The following is a 20,448-nucleotide window of genomic DNA, read 5'->3' on the forward strand; positions in this document are numbered from 1 at the left end:
TCTCAACTGAGTTTTATGTTTTATTTAAAAAAGGTTGACATTTTCTTTAGTAAACATCTGTGTTCCTAAAATAAAGTTAAAAAAATAAGAACAATTTGATATGTTGAGAACATTAATTTTGATCGTCAATCTTAACAAAACTTAAATGTAAAAACATAACTTTGCTTGTAACTTCTTGTAACTTGATCCAAAAATGACCCAAAAAGTATCTCAGTTACTTGACGAGTTACAGAAATATGAATGTAACTCAGTTACCAGCAAGTTACAGCAAAAATGTAACTTAGTTACGTGACTCAGTTACATGTAACTTTAACTTCCCCAACACTGCTCATCAGGTCATGTTCATTATCAAGAGTGGACAGGGAAGTAAAAGGTCTATTTTATGAAAATCCATCAACTAGTAGTAGTAGCGTTGTAATGTCTCACAATAACCAGCAGAGGGCAACAAAAGCCCTAGCTATGCTCCACGAGTCCCCAGTTGAGGTGCACTCACTCACTGTAAACCAGGGGTTTTCAACGTTTTCAGGCCAAGGACCCCTTAGTTGAGAGAGAGATGAAGCAGGGACCCCTTAGTTGAGAGAGAGATGAAGCAGGGACCCCTTAATTGAGAGAGAGATGAAGCAGGGACCCCTTAGTTGAGAGAGAGATGAAGCAGGGACCCCCACAACCCATTGATACCATATAGTTTCATTGTTTGACGGCACAATCATCAGTGTATTTTGGTTTCATGTCAATTTGTGTTTTCAGATATTTAACCACTTGAACCGTCAAGATACATAATACATTTGACCTTTCACTCTGTACTTAGTCTGCTCTTTTTCTCCTCTACACCAAAGCTCTTTGCCAAAAATAGCAGATCTACAAGCTCACAACGCCTCGCAGCGCGAGGCGTTGTGAGCTTGTAGATCTGCTATTTTTGGCTAAAGTTATCATGGTGAACCGGAAAGATTGGAGACTCCATTGGAAGCTCGCCTGAGGACGACCGAGAGATATCAGAATATGGACGCTAGGGTTCAAATGGTTAATATAAAAAAGGAGAAAAAAATCACACAAAGATTTGGAGGACCCCCTGTAGTAACTCTGAGGACCCCCTAGGGGTCCCAGACCCCCTGTTGAAGACCCTTGCTGTAAACCATTTCAATTTTTTTGACGAGACGAATGAATATATCCAGTGTTGGGCAATTACTTATTACTTAGTAATATCTTACTGTAATATTATTAGGCCTACTTTACCCACTAATGAGGTATTACTCTTCCAAAACAATATATCATTATATACCATTATTACATTAAAAAATAATAATAGTGGGCCAACATCTTACATATTACTCTGGTTGTGTTGGCTGCCTTTTGAAAACATTTCGTTTAAAGAGATTGCTGCTTTATTTGATAGCCTTTTTGGTTGATTGTTGACTCTGTTAATTATGATTACTATAAAAAAAATTATTCAGTTATAAAAGGAGCCATCTAAACAGATTATGTTGTTGTAAATATTTTGTTTATACTTCTTCGATTTGTAATATAAATTACAATTGATTCCAAGTTATAAGTAAAGTGAAATATAGAAATGTCACCTGTTTCCAGTACGTTTTATATTTTGTCGGGAGAACCAAATAATCAAAACCCGATGTGTTTTTGCATCGACACGGTATCTTCACCCTCTGTCTCAAACAATCAATTAATTAAACAAGATGCTCCAATATTTTATCAAATTAAGCAAAAAGTGGTTTATTTACCTCTTATGGACAGATTCAATGTGATTCTAACCCGCCCATAAGAGGCAAATAAACCATGTGAAAAGCAGTGTTCATTTAGTTGACCAAGAGTATGATTTTGATATTTAGTCCTAAGACTAAAACGGAGACTAAAAATTATAAGACTAAAAAAGACTAAGACTAAAACTAAATGTGTGTTATTCAAAAGACTAAGACTAAATCAGAATATCCTGGAAAAAAGATTAACACAGGTGAAAAGGATATTCCTAATGTTCTACTTCTTCATTTTTCATATCATTATTGAGCCGTGTCCTGTGTACCTCAAAGATTTATATTTAACAACCCATTTAGGCCTAGAATTACTGAATGCTTTAACCAGTGAAAAAAATAGCAGATATACAAGCTTCGCACTGAGCGCTGCGCTGCGAGCTTGTAGATCTGCAATTTTTGAAAAAGTCGTGAAAATGTGTGCAAATCTTTCAATATATGTATTTTCAAAGCGAACGTTTGTAACTCAAATTTTGCTTCTGGGTGGTCCCTGGAACTAAATATTTTGAAATGGGCGTCCGTGGCCAAATACCAAATACATATCATTTTGGGGGTCCTTCACATGAAAAGGTTTGAGAACCACTGACATAGTTGTCCCTCAAGAACAGACTAACTGAGCTCCAGTTAAGTGAAAAAGGACATTTTCTTCGACGATGGCTGGCCAGATTGCTGACATAGAAACATAGGGTTTTAAAAAATATCTTCAAAGGACACTCATAGAATCGGGTCAAAATGATAATTTTCACGATTTTTCAAAAATAGCAGCTGTGAGCTTGTACATCTGCTATTTTTCAATAGTTAAAGCATAAAATAATGATACACAATAATGTGTACCCGTTCTGAATGGACTAAATCAGAATTTGCTGGAAAAAGCAAAGAGAAAAAGCAAAGAGAGATCAGATTGTTTTGCTTCTTTTACTTTTTTTATTGAAACCATACAAACATTTCGTAATCAGTTATAAAAGAGCAAAGTTGTGGGCCCCGAGTTCTGCCCCGTCCCTCGAACCCGAGCCCTGTGGGACCCCTGCTTTGATTGGCCCCCAGGCAGGATCCGCCTCTTGTCGTCGTCTCTGCTATAGTAGGTCTACAGAAAGACTGAAGTATTTATTTACACATAGAATTATATGATCTATATACGAGGGGCAATATAACGTGAAAGAAGAAAAAAAAACAGCCGAAAAGTATTTTTTTTCTTTTTTTTTTGCCACCGATCGTGTCTTATTTTCATCCATTGCTTTATATAACTGTTCTGTGATTACCCCCCTCCCCCCCTCCCCCCGTCCCCCAGGGACGTGCTGGCCATTGGGAAAAGCGGGACAACTCCCGAACGGCCGGTTCATTCCCTGGCCGGTTATTAGGGAAAAAAAAAAAATACAAATAAAATGTCGCCCTTCGTCCCATTTTGGGGGCTGGGCGGGCCAACAAAGTAAATCGTCACTGTCGGGCAGAAACCTTGTATCTCCAAGTTTCAAATTTTTTAATTTATTTCGCAAAGCAAAGCCCTGCTTCATCATGCAAGGCCGTCGCACAAAAGTAGTGAAAACAGCAGATCCACCAGCACACAACGCCTCGCACCGCGAGGCGTTGTGTGCTGGTGGATCGGCTGTTTTCACTAGTTTAAATCATTTTTTAAATGATAAATACGAAACAAACGGTTTTGGACATACAAGGTTTCCACCCGACAACGACGAAATATAACTCATGTACAGTAATTGGTCCACTGGCTTGTCGCTTGTCATGATCTGAAATGGCTAATCTTTGAGTAGCAGCAGCAGCGCTATAGAGAGAGATCTCTCTCTATAGCGCGCAATGAGGGCCTCTACAACTCTTTTTCCCGGGCTGAATCAGGGGCCCAGCACGTCCCTGCGCCCCCCCCCCCCCCCCCCCCCACCTCTTTTCAGTCCCCACAAGACACTTAACATGTTTATGGGTTTATTATTATCATATATTTCTTTTACAATAATTAACAATGGAAGAAGTTTGGCAGTGATCTATCTCTCTTTTTTTTCTCCCTCAGGCAGATATAAGGCACATCCCTCCAACGTTAATTCCCCTCCCTTTCAAAAAAGGAAATGATTTAACTTTGTTCAAAAAACAAAACAAAAAAAACAACAACATTTTGCACAGCTACCAAAAAATAAAAAGACAAAAGTACCAAAAAGAAAGAAAAAGCACAATACAATATATTTTTTGTACCTCATCGCTTCGACGTCTTAACTCATCTAGTGCCTTTCGCGTGATGTCACGCAATAAGTACTAGAGTACGTATAGTGCCGAATGCGCGATGTCGCGCGAAAAGTAATATATTACTGTAACGGCGAGTAAAAATACCTAGTACAATGGCCGACGCTCCGGAGACGAAATCCGCGCTGATTTGTCATCATCACGGCTCCACGAGCACACAATAGTCATCCCATAACATTGAGGTGGACGGCCGATCTCATCTTTAATGTCCATTATCTCAAAACAACACTTTAGAAGCGAAGATGGAGGCAGATGCTCGCTTATAAAACACATGTATAAACGCTCCTATGCAATCCAGCATGGCACCACGTAAACAATGATCGGTTCCGTCGCAGGATCCGATGACGTCAGACCGGAAGTACTTCCGGTCTAGACTTCTGGCCTTCAAAATAAGACAATGGCCGTTAATGGGGCCGGGAGGGGGCACTCTGGACCCCCTAATCCGTTAATGTCCTGGGCTCTGGATGAGTTAAGACTTTTTGAGAACCTGAGACGAATAACAGTCTTAAGTCCATAATTGATTTTTTTTAATATAGATATATATATATTTTTTTTATTTACCAGACTGTAAACCACAAACTAGTCATTTTTAATCTGTTAAATTGTTAATGCACTCCCCCCTTCATTTTGTTCAATTGTCTGTTTTAATGTTATCTGCTCCCTTTGTCTGCTGAATATTGCTTGTACAGACTTATACTGTTTGTTCCACAAACGGTTGGAGATATACTGTTTTTCCACTTTCCATAAGTATGATGTCTTATAATTCCTAATATATATGAGTTAAGTAAACAAAATGAGGGGGGAGTGCATTAAGAATGCAACAGATTAAAAAACTTCTAGTTTGTGGTTTACAGTCTGGTAAATCTAAAAACATAATCTATATTCAAAATTTTAAAATATGGACTTGGACTGTTTTTGAGTCTCGGGTACACATTCAGGTAAACTTTTCAGAATTCTGTTCCGCAGTCACGTCGGAACCGCCAAAAGGCAATGCTAACACTGTTGACGAATTAATGAAGTCACACTGCAATACTTTGTTGGCAGTTACACATTCTGAAGAGCGAGCTTTGGAGGAAATTTAACACAGAATTTCCTAAACAAACAATAAACATACAAACAGCATTTGATACCATCGATCATCATCATCATGAGAGGGAAATTCATGACCAGTAACAGATAATAAAAAAAGACAACCTAAATAAAAGCGCATGAACCATCGTAATATCTATTTGTAGATGCGTTACAAACAAAGCACCAAATGGGACCCTTTTTATTGTATCGTCAACGCAGAATGTCCATATTTCACATCACCTCCGAAACGACCGCCCGTGCAATCTGATATGAAAGAATCAGATTAATCTTTTACACAGAATATAAAAAAAACAGCAACACATCGTTATATACACCTGCTGTCTGCGAGTACCGTTATGTTAAACCACAGGAGCTGAATGAAGCCGTTTAGATTTCCACTAGAACACTATACGTGTTTGTTGGAGATGCTTGTGGTGAAGACTTTTAACCCTGCAAGGCCAGAATTAATTTCTACTGACCATTTTTTTTAAATCAGGTGGTGTTGTAGGAGTCCAAATCAGAGGAAACTTCATATGGGTATTCATATGCAAATATCCTGGCCAATGGCATTGTAAAACTAAACAATAGGATCCAATGGTGATGTTAATGTGAAAAAAGAACGGGAAAACTAATTATTTAAACTATTTTTTTGGTCAAATAAAAATGTGTCCAAAAAGTGACAGTGGGCCTTGCAGGGTTAAGTGTGGTCCTTCTTTCTTTTCTTTTTTTTTTTTTTCTTTTTTTTTTTTACGGAGGACAGTTACCATACTGTATTTTCTTTAACAAACACACTACTCGGTAAGACTTGGATAGTACCACTGACACATTAAGATCGGGAAACAAAGAAAAAGCTACAAAAAAATTACATACAAAAACATTATGTAAATATATCGCTCATAAAAAAAGAAAAGAACTATGAAGTAATAAAGATATGTGGAGCGTCTGGAGCTGCTAAGTTTACCCAGCCATTTTGGAATGGGAATCAGAGGCGCTCGTACCGTAGTGAGGGGTCGCCCATTAAGGGACAATTCCGAATGACACGTTTTCTTACCTTAATCTCATGTGATCACTGCTACAGGTTAGATGGAGAGATGGAGTTATGAGAAAAAAAAATTATTCACCTGTACCATTTGTTCTGGGTTAGAACGACATCAGATTAAGATGAGAAAAAGGCTAACTGCGGAATCCTTCTTTAAGATACTCGGCAAAACGCTCTGGTCTAAATATGTTCTGTTTTATAAAGACAGTGTTTTCTTTATGTTCATCCTCAAATACATGCATTTATTATACCAACAAGTGTGTACAGCAAAATAACAAAATAAGAAAACAGCGACAAATACACAGAATACTGTCTGAAAGAAGTGAGCTTGAGCTCACCGTCACAATGTAATACAAAAGGAAAGGCTTCAAAAATAGCCTTCTTTCCCAAAAGGGAACATAACTGTTCATTTATACATGGTTTTTAGATATCCCTTTTTTTCTTTTTATCTGAACAAGGATGGCACTTCTTTTTTTTTTTTTTACAAAATAAATCTGTTTGGCAATTAAACCTCTCGCAGAACACTTTTTTTTAATTAAGTACATGATACACTTCTCATAATCGCCACGTTTTAGTTTTTTGTAAGTGTTACCGTTTAGGATTCTCTTTTTTCCTTTTCTTTTCTTTCTTCACATACACCAGAGTTTAGTTTTTTTCTTTTACTATTCCTTTTACACGTTCTCTGTGGGAGGAGAAGGGAGAGAGAGAGAGAGAGAGAGAGAGAGAGAGAGAGAGAGAGAGAGAGAGAGAGAGAGGCTGCGTCCGAAATCAGTAACTCGTCCCCTACTCCCTATATGGGCATCCAGAATGTAGTGGACTATAGTACTGGGGTCGCCGTCTATTTGATGTCATTGCATTTTCTGTCGCAAAGTTAAAATCTGAGCCAGACTGCTGGCTTTCTGAGCGACAAATGAACGTCAGAAGTGCATAATACATAATTATTATGTATTCGCTCTCTCACTCCCTCTGATTCCATTGATGGACCATTTTTTCCTATCATTTTTCCTATCAGCAGAACCATGTGCTCTGAGCTGTTAGGGAGTGTTCGGCTAGCGACCATCCACTGTTTCCCTACAATCCCAGATGCATTGTGGGATGCTGAGTCCACTATGTTAGGGTACAATAATGCTCACTATACATTCGGACACTACTTCAAAATGGCGGAGCCCCCATATAGTGCATTATATTAGGACATATAGGGGCTGATTTGGGACGCAGAGAGAGAGAGAGAGAGAGAAAGAGAGTGAGAGAGAGAGAGAGGCTACTGCATGATGGCCAGGTACTTGCTCTCCTCCGCCAGAGAGGTCAGCAGAGAGCTCATGTCTCCGATGGCCATGTTGTTGTGTCCCGGCGGCGGCGGCAGCGGGAAGGAGGCGGAGCCCCGCGGCGTGGTCAGCCGGGACGAGGAGGCCCTGGAGGACGAGGACATGAGGAGGCCCTGGAACAGGGAGGGGCTGAGGAGCCCCGACGCCAGGCTGCTCTGCTCGTAGGACGTCCCGCCGCCCTCCTCCGCACGCAGCATGGCGCCGAAGTCCAGGCTCACCACCTCGTCGTCGCCCAGGAGGACGCCCACCCCGGGCGCGGCGGCGGCAGGGCCGTCCACCGTGCTGCTCACCTGGTCGGTGCCGCCGGGGGAGAGCATCGGGTCCCCGGCGTCCCCTGGGTCCCCGGGGAGAGTGGCGGCGGACTCCATGGAGTCCAGGAGGCACTGCTGCTCCTCCAGGCTGGAGAAGGAGGAGGAGGAGGAGGAGGAGGAGGAGGAGGAGGAGGTGGCGTTTGCTCCGGGCTCCAAGAAGCCCTGCTCCGGGTAGCCCTGGTCGGAGGCCTCCAGCTTCAGCCCCGTCGCGGCGCCCTGGTGGCCCTGCAGCGAGCAGTGGAGGCCCATCCTCCGGCTGAGGATGGCCTCCTCCTCCGTGGGGCCGTGACGGGGCCCCATCCTCTCCTGGCTGAGGTAATGCTGGCCCCTGGCCAGGCTCCTGAAGCTGCCGCTGCTGGCTGCTGCGGCTGCCGCGACAGGGGGAGGGGGAGGAGGACACGGGGCGTGGAGGAGGAGCTGATGGGCGGCGTGGCGACCGCCGGGCCCCTGGGTGAGGCTGCCCGCCGCCGCGGCCGCGACGGCCCTGTCGAGGGGGGGGTGGGAGGAGGAGCTGCCGCTGCGGTTCTGCTGGAAGAGACCCAGAGGTCCGTTGTCAGAGGCCTGCTGCTGCTGCTGCTGCTGCTGCTGCCCGTAGCCCTGGGGGAGGAGGGGCCCCACGCTGATCTGGGAGAAGTCCGGCCTGCCGAAGCTGTGAGCAGGGCCGCTGGGGCCCCCAGGGCCGCTCCCTCTCATCTCCATGCAGGGCATCTCGGCAGAGTCCTCCAGCTTCACCCCTCCTGGGTTGACGGCTTGGGCGGAGGAGCAGCCGCCCTGGTGGAAGTCCCGGGGGAACTGAGGCTGCTGCTGCTGCTGCACCACCATGTTCCCGAACCTGCCGAAGGGCGCGTGGGCCTGGGGCGCACCGTGGTCCTCCCAGCCTCCTCCCTGCCACCTCCCACAGGGCCTCTGCTGCTGCTGCTCCCTCTGGGGGGAGCGCTCTGCGCTGCCAGACGTCACCTCGTTCCACTGGATGGGCAGCTTGCTGGGGCTCTGCCTCTCACCCTGGCCCTGGTCGTAGGAGCCTCCCTGGCCCTGGCCCTGGTTCTGGTCGTGGTCCTGGGAGCGCAGGTACTGGATCAGGTCGTCGGGCAGCATGTCCTCGTCGCCCATGGCCAGCGCCTCCAGGGCAGAGTGCTCCATGATGCTGGGAGGGCAGGGCGAGGGCGCCAGGCCGCGCTGCAGGTTGCCCTCCGAGCGGCTGCTGTAGCCCTGCAGGCTGAAGAAGCCGCGCGGCTCGGCGGCCGCGGCAACGTGCTGCTGATGATGAGGAGAATGCTGATGATGATGAAGGCTCCCAGACAGGGGGGGCAGCGGGTGGAGGTCGTTGAGGCTGTTGAATCGCTGCACCTGGGGCGCCACACCTCCAAATCCGCCGCCAGCGTGTGCGTGCGTCCGCACCGGGTCACTGGCCCTCCTCCGCTCGCCGCCGCTGCCCTCGCCGGGGTACAGGACCCTCCTCCTGTGGCCTCCTGCCACGTACCCGTTGGCGTACCCGTTGGTGTTGTTGGCGCCGTCGCTGCAGCGCCTTGGCCTGACCAGCGGGGGCAGCGAGACGAGGCCGTTGTCGTCTGTCGTCGGGGCCGCCGCGCGGGCGGTCTTCATGTTGGGCAGCGGGGTGGGCGGGGGGCCGCCCGTGGCGGCCGCGTAGCGGGCCTTCAGGTGGTAGTGCTGCGCCGGGGTGAGGTTTAGCATGCCCCGCGAGCCGAAGGCCCCGGGACCCCCTAGAACTCCACCCCACGGCCCTCCTCCTACACCTAATCCTCCTCCCGCCGCCGTCGGGACCCCTACTCCTGCCCCCCCGCTGCCGCCACACTGGCTGGCCTCGCTGGAGCGCCGCGAGGCGTCGGTGGAGATGGGGTCGTAGGAGTCGCTGGAGCTCAGGTTGTGGAGGTGGCGGCGCGGCAGGGCCAGCGAGGAGGCCTGGCTGGAGCGTCGGCTGGACAGGCAGGAGGACGGCGAGAGGCCCGAGGAGCGCCGGCTGCCGCTCAGGTACGCCGAGCTGCCGTTGCTGCCGCTGCTGTCGCGCCGCTCCCCCCGCAGCAGCTGCAGGCCCACGCTCAGCACCGTCAGCTCCTCCGCCGTGGTGGTGGTGGTGCCCCCGCCCGGCTCGGGGTGAGGAGGAGCGGGCGGCGTCACCCCCCATGGCCGGCCCAGACTGGTCCCTGCAGGGAGGAGGAGAAATGAGTTAAAGGCTTTGCACACAGACGGGTTCTTTCTGCGTTATAATTCCAAACGTGCAAACATGACCCGCTTTAATTACTTTGGTTGACTGTATATTAGTATCTTCTTGATGAGTAGTCTTTTTTTTATGTCCAATGCATTTGTGATTCATAAAGTTCATAAAGTAAGAAGTAACTTAAGTAACATAAGAATCTGTACATGCATATGAAATGAAAAAAAAAAAAAAAGAAAAAAAAAAGAATGTACTGTTCAGGATACCAATTAAAAAATTACAAAAATAGCAGATCTAAAAGCTCAAAACGCATCACAGTGCGACACGTTTTGAGCTTGTAGATTAGCTATTTTTGCCATTTTTTTTACTGTATATGCAACGTGGCCCTCTGGAGTGTGTGAGGAAAATATAGTGGCCCTTTCCAGCATCAAGTTGTCCACCCCTGGTAGACACTGTATGCAGAGTGAGGACATAGCATAGACCAGGGGTTCCCAAACTTTTTTGTCTCAGGGCACCCCATGAATATCTTTTTAATCCGAGGCACCCCAAAATTATAATTATTTTCCTTGTATGTCCAAAACCGTTTGTTTTGTATTTATCATCTATAAAATGTACTAAACTAGTGAAAACAGCAGATCTACAAGCACACAACGCCTCGCATCGCGAGGCGTTGTGTGCTTGTAGATCGGCTGTTTTCACTAGTTTTGTGCGACAGGCTTGTATGATGAAGCAGGGCTTTGCTTTACCAAAAGACGTACGTATTTAAAACGAGGTTTCTGCCCGACAGTGACGATATTTTAGTGATTATGTTGCGAGGAAAACACCATTTTGGTTAGAGCTGACTGAAAATAACTTTGTACTTCAAGTTTAAAAATGATACTAAATATCTGTCCAAATAAATTCCAAATATTATCAAATTATCTCGCGGCACCCCTGGACTGCCGTGGCGGCACCCCAGACTCTGTTTGCAGAGGCCTTTCTGAAGAGTCTGTAGAAAGGCTTCTCAGTGTGAACGTCCTTTAAGCAGACGAACATCAAAGCCCTTGAAGCTCCTGCCATTTTACCCGTCTGTAATCAGTGCTATAGTTCTACAGACCATGGATGCAGCATTTATGTGGTGAAATGAATGCAAATTCTACCTTTCCGTGCCGAACCCCGAAGGCAGCATTCAAGAGAGTCGCCTTTTTTACGAACTCTCTTCAACTTGAATGCTAAATCCATGTTGTGCGCCTCATCTCCAGTATGGGCTTGTATTGATTTTGCTTAAGCCCCTATCAGAGTCTGCGGTGAAGAGCCTATCACCGCAAATTTTAGGTGTACAGCTATGCCAACACTTTCGTACTTTTACTCAAGTACATTTTTAATTCTGGACATTTATTTGTAACGGAGTACATCTACAGTGCCCTATTGATACTTTTACTTAAAGGAGTATTCAGTGATAATGAAAGTGGCCGGGGGTCATCTTGTCCCTTACTGGCCTTACAGCGTGGAAATGTTTAGTTTTTTATAGATTTTTTTACACCATTATAATGTTCTCGTTTTGATCATTAGACCCAATCTCTGAATATCGGTAGGCCTACGTCTCCAGCTTCAGGATATGTATGATACTGATTTACTACCAGACTGTGGCATTTTATGAGTTCAGTAGTTTACAATCTAGGCATTTAGCAGACGTTCTTAATTCAGAGCGACTGTGGTTCTCAAAACTTTTATGTTGACTATCATAACTAAACATCATAACATAACTACGACCATGCTCTACCCTGATTGGTCGAGGACTGGCTGGCCACCTCTGAAAACGGAATCTAGCTATGCTCGCAACACGGGCCATGGTGGAAGTCCTTATATGGTCAGCACATATTCTAGTGAGGAGAATGAATGGAAAATGTACCAATTATATTTTCATTTGAATGAAATACAATCACTGAATATACCTTAAAGTAAAAATAAATTTGTACTTTTTCCACCAATGGCCAAAAGCTGCCCTTTTAAGCCTCCATCAGAGTCGGGTCCTTTTGAGTCTTTTTGAGTCATGAAACTACAACGTTACGTCATTCCTCGCGGTGAAGAGCTTTCCACCGCGAGTCCCGGCACAACTCTCTGTTTTTACTATCAGACAGACAGGCTCTTCACCCCGTCCACTGATTGGTCGACCTGAACCAGTCAGTCACGGTGAATAGGACTCCACCGTGACTGACTATGATGGCCTGCACTTATTTTCTGACTTGAGGTGGAAAGCTTTCCACCTCAAATTTGCGGTGGATAGGTCTCCACCGTAGACTCTGATCGAGGCTTTAGAATGTTCCTAGCGGTTTGAACAACACAGTGGACTTTCCCCAGCAACTTTCTTCCAGCGCTTGCAGCCATGAAACGTTGTTACATGCTGCTGCCACTGATATGATGCATGGTTTGATAGCGATTCGCAGTGGAACAGGGAATGTTAAGCATTCTAATTCGCCCCCAACGCATCAGCTAGCATCAGCCATCTGGATGGAATGCAGGGTAATTCAAGGTAATTAAACCCATTTAGGCCGAGAATTATTGAATGCTTTAACCAGTGAAAAATAGCAGATATACAAGCTCACAGCGCGGCACCGAGTGCCGCGCTGCGAGCTTGTAGATCTGCTATTTTTGAAAAAGTTGTGAAAAGAAAGTGCAAATCTTTGAATATATGTATTTTCAAAGCGAACGTTTGTAGGTTTGAGAACCACTGACATAGTGGTCTCTCAAGAACAGACTAACTGAGCTCCAGTTTGACGATGGCTAAGCCAGATTGCTGATATAGAAACGTAGGCTTTTCAAAAAACCTTAGAAGGATTCAAAAAACACTTATAGAATCGGGTCAAAATTCAAATTTTCACGATTTTTCAAAAATAGCAGATCTACAAGCTCTCAGCGCGGCACTCGGTGCCGCGCTGTGAGCTTGTAGATCTGCTATTTTTCAATAGTTAAAGCATAAAATAATGATACACAATAATGTGTACCCGTTCTGAATGGGTTAAGAGCCTTTCAGACTGGGATCTGTACAGACATCTGAGTCGACTCTCTCTCTCTCGCTCACATTACGCCTACTGCTACTAAAGCCATAAAAAGTCTACGAGTGAGAGTTTTATTAAAACCACTTTATTAACCATAACACCTCTGTGGAGTGGAAACCTCATCATGTAAACTATTATAAAAACTACTTTCTGGCCTTGACAGCCCATACATCCAAACAGAGAAGTCCTATCTGATTGCGTTAAACGTTAAATTCACTTTGCCACTCGATTTGCCATTCACTTTATGGATGTGCATACCCTCTATTATTGAACCTTTAATCCTCTGAGGTTGAAGCTCTTTTCACATGAAGTACTTTGTTAGGTGTCCCAACACTGTCAACCATAATAGGGTTTAACACATTCACTGCCAAGTCATTAACTAATCAATTCTCCTCTGCCAGGGTTTTTCAGTGTTTTTTAACTTATTTTGCCGACCCACGGAACACACCATGTGACCAGGATGTAAATTTAGTGTGGAGGGTTTAGGGGGCGGTATGGGGTACTTACCCTTGGCCAGGATGCTGGTCAGCATGGAGGGTTTGGGGTACTTACCAGACAATTGGACTCGGGTTAGGGTTAGGGTCATAGAGACTCGGTCGGACTCGAGTCGCAAATTAATTTGACGACTTGCAACTCGACTCGGACTTGAGGGCAAAAAAACTTGAGACTCGACTGGACTTGACTTGGAAGACAATGACTCCAGACTCGACTCGGCTCGACTTGAGACACGCTGACTCGGACGACTTGTAGCATGTTGTTGTTTTTTCATTGTAGGCTGTTTTTTTCATGCGGATATCATTCTAATATGACCGGCAGGGTGATCGTTAACGTCAAGGCAACGCTGACTCAACTTGACTTGACAACCTTGTGACTCGACTCGACTTGACTGTCAAGTCAAGTCGAGTGACTTGTGACTCGACTCGACTTGACTTGCCCACAACAGAACAACTTGAGACTTGCTTGAGACTTGGACCAGATGACTTGTGACTCGACTTGGGACTCGGATCAGAGGGACTTGTACAATTGTCTGGTACTTACCAAGCCCCCAGAACCCTGGTGGAGCCCTGAAGCGCAATGGACATGGTGGCCGTTTTGAGGTACTGCAGTTGGGGCTTCTCAACACATGAACGCGCATCTAGGCTTCTTTGTATTGACGCGCGTTCATACCGGAAGTGCTCGTTCATGAATTGGAGCCCCAGCGCGTCCATGAACACAAACTATGACGCAAAATGCGTCACAGTGGCCCCACTACGTCACGGTTTTTCTACCCGGAAGAAGGGGTGAAAACGCTTCATGCGCTGAGTGAGCAACTCAATGCAAGTGGACGGGCGGGGATATCTGGTGTCCTCTCTATTCTTGTTATAACTCTATGGTACTTACCCTTGGCCAGGATGCAGGGCATCATGGAGGGTTTGGGGTTAGGGTAAAGGGTAGGGTATGGGTTTCTTACCCTTGGCCAGGATGCTGGGCAGCGCGGCGGGTCTGGGGGGGGGCATCATGGCGGCTCCTCCGTTGACCTGCCTCAGCCTCTCCATCTTCAACTGCTCCATCCAGCGCGGCGGGCGGCCCAGGCCCCGCCTCCTCCCGCTATGCAGGGCCAGCGTCGCCGTGGAGACCGTGGAGTCCATGATGAGGGGCGAGAGAGGCTCCTCCCCCTCCTCCTCCTCCTCGCACCCTCCCTCCTCCTCCTCCTCCTCCTCCCCCTCCTCTCCCTCCTCCTCCCCCCCATAGTCTGACCCCGCCTCCTCCTCCAGGTCGCGGGGCGAGGGCCTCATAGCATGCTGGACTCCACGGCCGATGGCATGTTGGACGACGCTGCCCCCTGGTGGGGGCTGCTGCTCACCGCTGCATGTAGACTCACTGCCAGGGCTTGGCTGAGACGTCTGGGGTGGACAGACACACAGACAGACAGGCAGACAGACAGAAGGATTAGGAAAGTGGTTCTCAACCTTTTCAGGCCGCGACCCCCCAAAATAATCATATTTTAAAGAGGTGGTGCCATAGTTTTGTACTTTTTCTTTTTTGTACGTGTCTATGGCAGGGTTCCCCAATAGGCGGCCCGCGGGCCATTTGCGGCCCGCAGGGGGGGTTCTGTCCGGCCCCCACCAACCCTAGTCCCAAAAAAAATAGTTTTTTTTTTGTTTTTGTTTTTTATATTTTCGGGGAGTAGTGAAAGTTACAGGTAAGGTCAGTGCGATATGAAATGTAAGCTTACCATAATCAGAGTAATCCTTAATCATTTTCAATCATATTCAAGGGCTTTTGGAGAAATGAGACAGACAGAGCACTGCAGAGGGAAGGTTTGTGTGTGTCTGTGTCCACTAGCCGGCAGCTGATGCCAATAAGTAGTAACGGCCCCTCGTTAATGAATCAAAGGAAGGCAATTATGTCTCTGCACTGTCCAACTAGCAGCTGACGCATACTTTTCAAGCAGACTGGTTAATTGGTTCTTAACTTACTTTGTTTCAACTTTAAGCATTTCTCATAATAATTATAATAATGGTAGTACAAGAGCAGCAACAACACTAGTACAGTGTTTCTCAATGGTCTGCCATGGCACACTTTACACAGCCAAAAGATCACAGGGCACACCTAGATGGAGTGTGTGGCTATTTTCAAAATGTTTGCCTCTTTCTTGCCAATGTTTTACCAGTTTTTATATAGTTTGTTGATTATTTTTGAGGCAGTAAGGATCTATTTTACTTTCTTTCTTGAATTATTAAACAGGTTTTAAAAGTTCTTAAATCGGGTCTTCTTTGTATTTATTTATTTATTTGTTTATTTTTTTGTCGCTGGAGTAGCGGGAACGCCGCCGTTGCCCCCTGCAATGCTGTGGCCCTCAGCTTGGTACCCTAGACATGATTCAATGCTGTGGCCCTCGGCTTGGTACCCTAGACATGATTCAATGCTGTGGCCCTCGGCTTGGTACCCTAGACATAATTCAATGTTGTGGCCCTCGGCTTGGTACCCTAGACATGATTCAATGCTGTGGCCCTCGGCTTGGTACCCTAGACATGATTCAATGTTGTGGCCCTCGGCTTGGTACCCTAGACATAATTCAATGTTGTGGCCCTCGGCTTGGTACCCTAGACATAATTCAATGTTGTGGCCCTCGGCTTGGTACCCTAGACATGATTCAATGTTGTGGCCCTCGGCTTGGTACCCTAGACATAATTCAATGTTGTGGCCCTCGGCTTGGTACCCTAGACATGATTCAATGTTGTGGCCCTCGGCTTGGTACCCTAGACATGATTCAATGTTGTGGCCCTCGGCTTGGTACCCTAGACATGATTCAATGTTGTGGCCCTCGGCTTGGTACCCTAGACATGATTCAATGTTGTGGCCCTCGGCTTGGTACCCTAGACATGATTCAATGTTGTGGCCCTCGGCTTGGTACCCTAGACATGATTCAATGTTGTGGCCCTCGGCTTGGTACCCTAGACATAATTCAATGTTGTGGCCCTCGGCTTGGTACCCTAGACATGATTCAATGTTGTGGCCCTCGGCTTGGTACCCTAGACATAATTTGGCCCTTGGGGAAAACTAATTGGGGAACCCTGGTCTATGGAGTTAACATTACTCTAATAGACCACCGGGTGGGGTTATAATGTGCACATTTGCCTTCCCTGTGTATTTTTGGTTTCTTCCTGAAAGCTGAAAGCCTCCGAGTCAAAAGGCCCAACTGAAAAACACTGATTTAATGACATCATACAATCATCCACTCCCCTTTTACCATACACCCAACACTGTGGGTGTGGCTAACTTCAGCTGGGTCATCACATAAAAACATAATTTTAGCACTTTCTGTACACACAAAAATAATAATCTTCCTAGTAACCGTGGAAATAAATCATGGTTCCCCATCTTTAACATTATTATAAAAACAATTATGTGAAAACTAATGTTGTGGTATTTCTTTCTTTAAAACCTTAAAGAAATGTTTGTTTTCATTGTGATATTGTCATACAGGTGAATGAATTTAAAGTATACTATGCTAGTTCCATTGATCCACATCGGAAAACAATCTATTGATTGGTCGTTATAATAAACATGCTCTGAAAATGTATTTCATTCATGGACACAACGTGCTACGGGCTACGATATCATACATCACAAAACAACAACACAATGGAACGTGTTTGGGACATGCTTTTAACACAACATGACACGACTGTGAATTATCATGAATGGGAACACCTCAGAATGCGGAGGCCTTAAACGCCAAGTTTAACTGTATTCCATTTGTTGCAATAAAGGGTCTTTTGAACCAGGGACATGCTGGGCCCCTGATTCAGCCCGGGAAAAAGAGTTGTAGAGGCCCTCATTGCGCGCTATAGAGAGAGATCTCTCTCTATAGCGCTGCTGCTACTCAAAGATTTGCCATTTCAGATCATGACAAGTGACAAGCCAGTGGGCCAAATACTGTACATGAGTTGTATTTCGTCGTTGTCGGCTGAAAACCTTGTATGTCCAAAACCGTTTGTTTTGTATTTATCATTTTAAAAATGATTTAAACTAGTGAAAACAGCCAATCTACAAGCACACAACGCCTCGCACCGTGAGGCGTTGTGTGCTTGTAGATCTGCGGTTTACACTACTTTTGTGCAACGGCCTTGTATGATGAAGCAGGGCTTTGCTTTGCGAAAGAATGTATCAATTTGAAACTTGGAGATACGAGGTTTCTGCCCGACAGTGACGATTTACTTTGTTGGCCGCCCAGCCGCTAAAATGGAACGAAGGCCGCTTTTTCCAATGGCCAGCACGTCCCTGCTTTGAACGCTGTTAGATGACTGGTTCCCAAACCTCTTAGCTGGAGACCCAACAGAGAAATGTGATGTCTCCATGGGGACTACAAACTAGTTTTCATATTTATTATACGTTAATACTTTAGAAAACCTGTGCAAGGGGACAATGTGCATAATGACTAATCTTTACCTTTGATACTTTAAAATGAAGAATGCTTTGAAGCAAATACTTTTGTTCTCATGAATTCTGAGCACAGGACTTGTGTAAAAGAGTTATTTCTACATCGCAGTATTGATACTTTTTGCTTTTATCTTTTACTTTAAAAAAAATAAATTGAGCAACAGAATACTGTAACACATCTGATAGCCTGAATAAATGCAAACAACAAACACACAAGTGAAGGAACTTTTTATCTGGGCTGTTTTCTGGAAGGACAGACAGACAGACAGACAGACAGACAGACAGACAGACAGACAGGGATCTTATATGAGAACCAACACAGCCTGATTGTGTTGTTTACAGTGAATGCTGGGAGGAGAGAGAGAATCACCAACACAACACTGGACTGGAGACTAGGAATGAGTGATGGAGGAGGAGGGGGGAGGGGGGAGGCACCCTGGAAGAGCTGGCTCTACTTTCAATACGCATTTCTGTTGGAGTTGTACCTAAAGAATCATTTTATAGAGCAGGGGTGGCAACCTTAGGCATGGGTGCCAACATTGGCACAGGGGAGCCTGGGGAGGGTGATCATTGGCACACTGGCAGAAGTCTGAGAGAGAGGATTTTTATTTTAAAAAGCAAATGTTTTTAATGGTCAATTAACCCTCTAAGGCCCGCATTAAGAAATACTTGAAATAAAAAATTGAAAAAAATCAGATGGTGTTGTAGGAGTCATATTAACACAATGCCTGCCAAGGGTTAAAAAAAAATCTATCTTAGTACTGCCCGGCTTTTTACAAAAAAATAAAATGAAAATAAAAAAAAAATTAAACATTTTTTGAAAAAAAATAAGCTCTCAGAAGATGTCCATTGCCCCCTTGCAGTTGGCAGAAAAATATAATCAACCCCAAGAAAAATCTATTTTTAGATTAACACACACAAACAATTACAGCATGTGGATGGTGGCCATTTTGGCAGCCATCTTGAAGAAGGTGTGCAGAAAGCTGATTACATGAATAACATTTTTATAATTTTTTATCAGCATCACAGGCTGCCCAAAGAGCTGTGAACACATTGCTGTCTCATATATTAGTGAACAGTGCCCCCCAGTGGCCAAAAACGGTAGAACGTACAGTAACGTGTAAGGCGGTAGATAGCTGGGCAAAATAGAACGTTTATAAACGTGTAAGGCGGCAGATGTGTTAAGAGGAAAATGTAATGTTTTTTTCAAAAAAATGTTTTTGTAAGATTTTATAGCCATAAATCAAAAATCATAAATCATGCTCTAATTTACATATGGGGGATATTTTTTCACAATAATGACATATGTACATGTTCTAGACATTCTAATGATCACCAAAAAAATAGTACAGGCATTTTACTTATGTTTTTGTGAGGTATAGCTTCCATGAAAAAGTGAGATGTTGTTCGTCAAAACTCTGGAATTTCAGCGGGTGTGGCAGGTGTGAATGTCAGCCCCTGTGGGGGGTATTTATATGCAAATATTGTGGCCAATGGCATTGTAATACTAAACAATAGAATCCAATGGTGGTGTTTAGGTGGTAGGGGGAGCTAAAATAAAATGATTTAAACCTTTTTTTGGATAAAATACAAACGTTGTAATATTACAACCGTGGGCCTTAGAGGGTTAAATGAAGTTCTACATTCATTAAAACTCTGAACTTTGACTGTCTGAATGGGGGGGATGTCTGAATGGGGGGATGCACCCGTTTTAATAACAATGTCCTGTCAATCAAAATATGTCGAAATATTTGATGGTATCATTAATAATAATTAATGTTGACATGGCACACTGACTATCTAGAAAATAAAAACATGGCACTTCATTTCAAAAGGGTTGCTGACCCCTGTTACTCTATGTATTTCTCTCATAGTGTTGGAGTTGTACACTACAGTCTATCATTTTATACTCAAAGACATGAGTGCAACTGCTGGTTATTTTCATAGTGAATAGTCTATCAATTACGTTTCAGATTAACCGAATAATCAAGTACATTTATTAAAATCGATTATTGATGTCTTGTCTTTTATAATTGATCGTCAGGTCGCATACACAAACTTTAGAAGGCAAGGTTTTGATAGTAACTGCGACCGTCAATACATAATAATTACACCTGATATGGGATGAGAGAAAACGACTAGAAGTCTACTTCAAAATAAAAGTAAAAGCGATGGCTTCTGAATGGACGTGCGGCCGGTGAGGATGTGGAAGGATGTTTTTTTACAGATGACAGATGTCTGGTTTCTCACCTGATTACCCACTGTCCTTAGAAAGATAAAGGACAGGAATGCAGAAGCATTGAACAGAGAAGAAACATGTACTGGTTAGAAAGGGGAAAGGAAGGGGGGCACTCTCAACACACACGCACACTGTTACCAGGGACGTGCTGGGCCCCTGATTCAGCCCGGGAAAAAGAGTTGTAGAGGCCCTCATTGCGCGCTATAGAGAGAGATCTCTCTCTATAGAGAGATCTCTCTCTATAGCGCTGCTGCTGCTACTCAAAGATTTGCCATTTCAGATCATGACAAGTGACAAGCCAGTGGGCCAATTACATGAG

The 20,448-nt window shown here is 44.9% G+C and overlaps 1 protein-coding gene across 1 annotated transcript in view; it reads right to left on the reverse strand.

Moving 5' to 3' along the window:
* Positions 1-7,378: 7,378 nt before the first annotated feature.
* LOC308307224 (transcriptional activator GLI3-like) overlaps positions 7,379-20,448 on the reverse strand; it is a gene marked incomplete at both ends in the record, with an annotated part of 76,165 nt that continues 63,095 nt past the window's right edge. Inside the window, 3 exons of the mRNA XM_080752397.1 lie at positions 7,379-7,841; positions 7,905-9,915; positions 14,415-14,847. Of these exons, the coding sequence (XP_080608523.1) occupies positions 7,379-7,841; positions 7,905-9,915; positions 14,415-14,847 (2,907 nt within the window). The remainder of the gene's footprint in view (positions 7,842-7,904; positions 9,916-14,414; positions 14,848-20,448) is intronic.

This window comes from Nannobrachium achirus (genome assembly GCF_963921795.1).
Source record: "Nannobrachium achirus genome assembly, chromosome: 21".
Lineage (NCBI taxonomy): Eukaryota > Metazoa > Chordata > Actinopteri > Myctophiformes > Myctophidae > Nannobrachium > Nannobrachium achirus.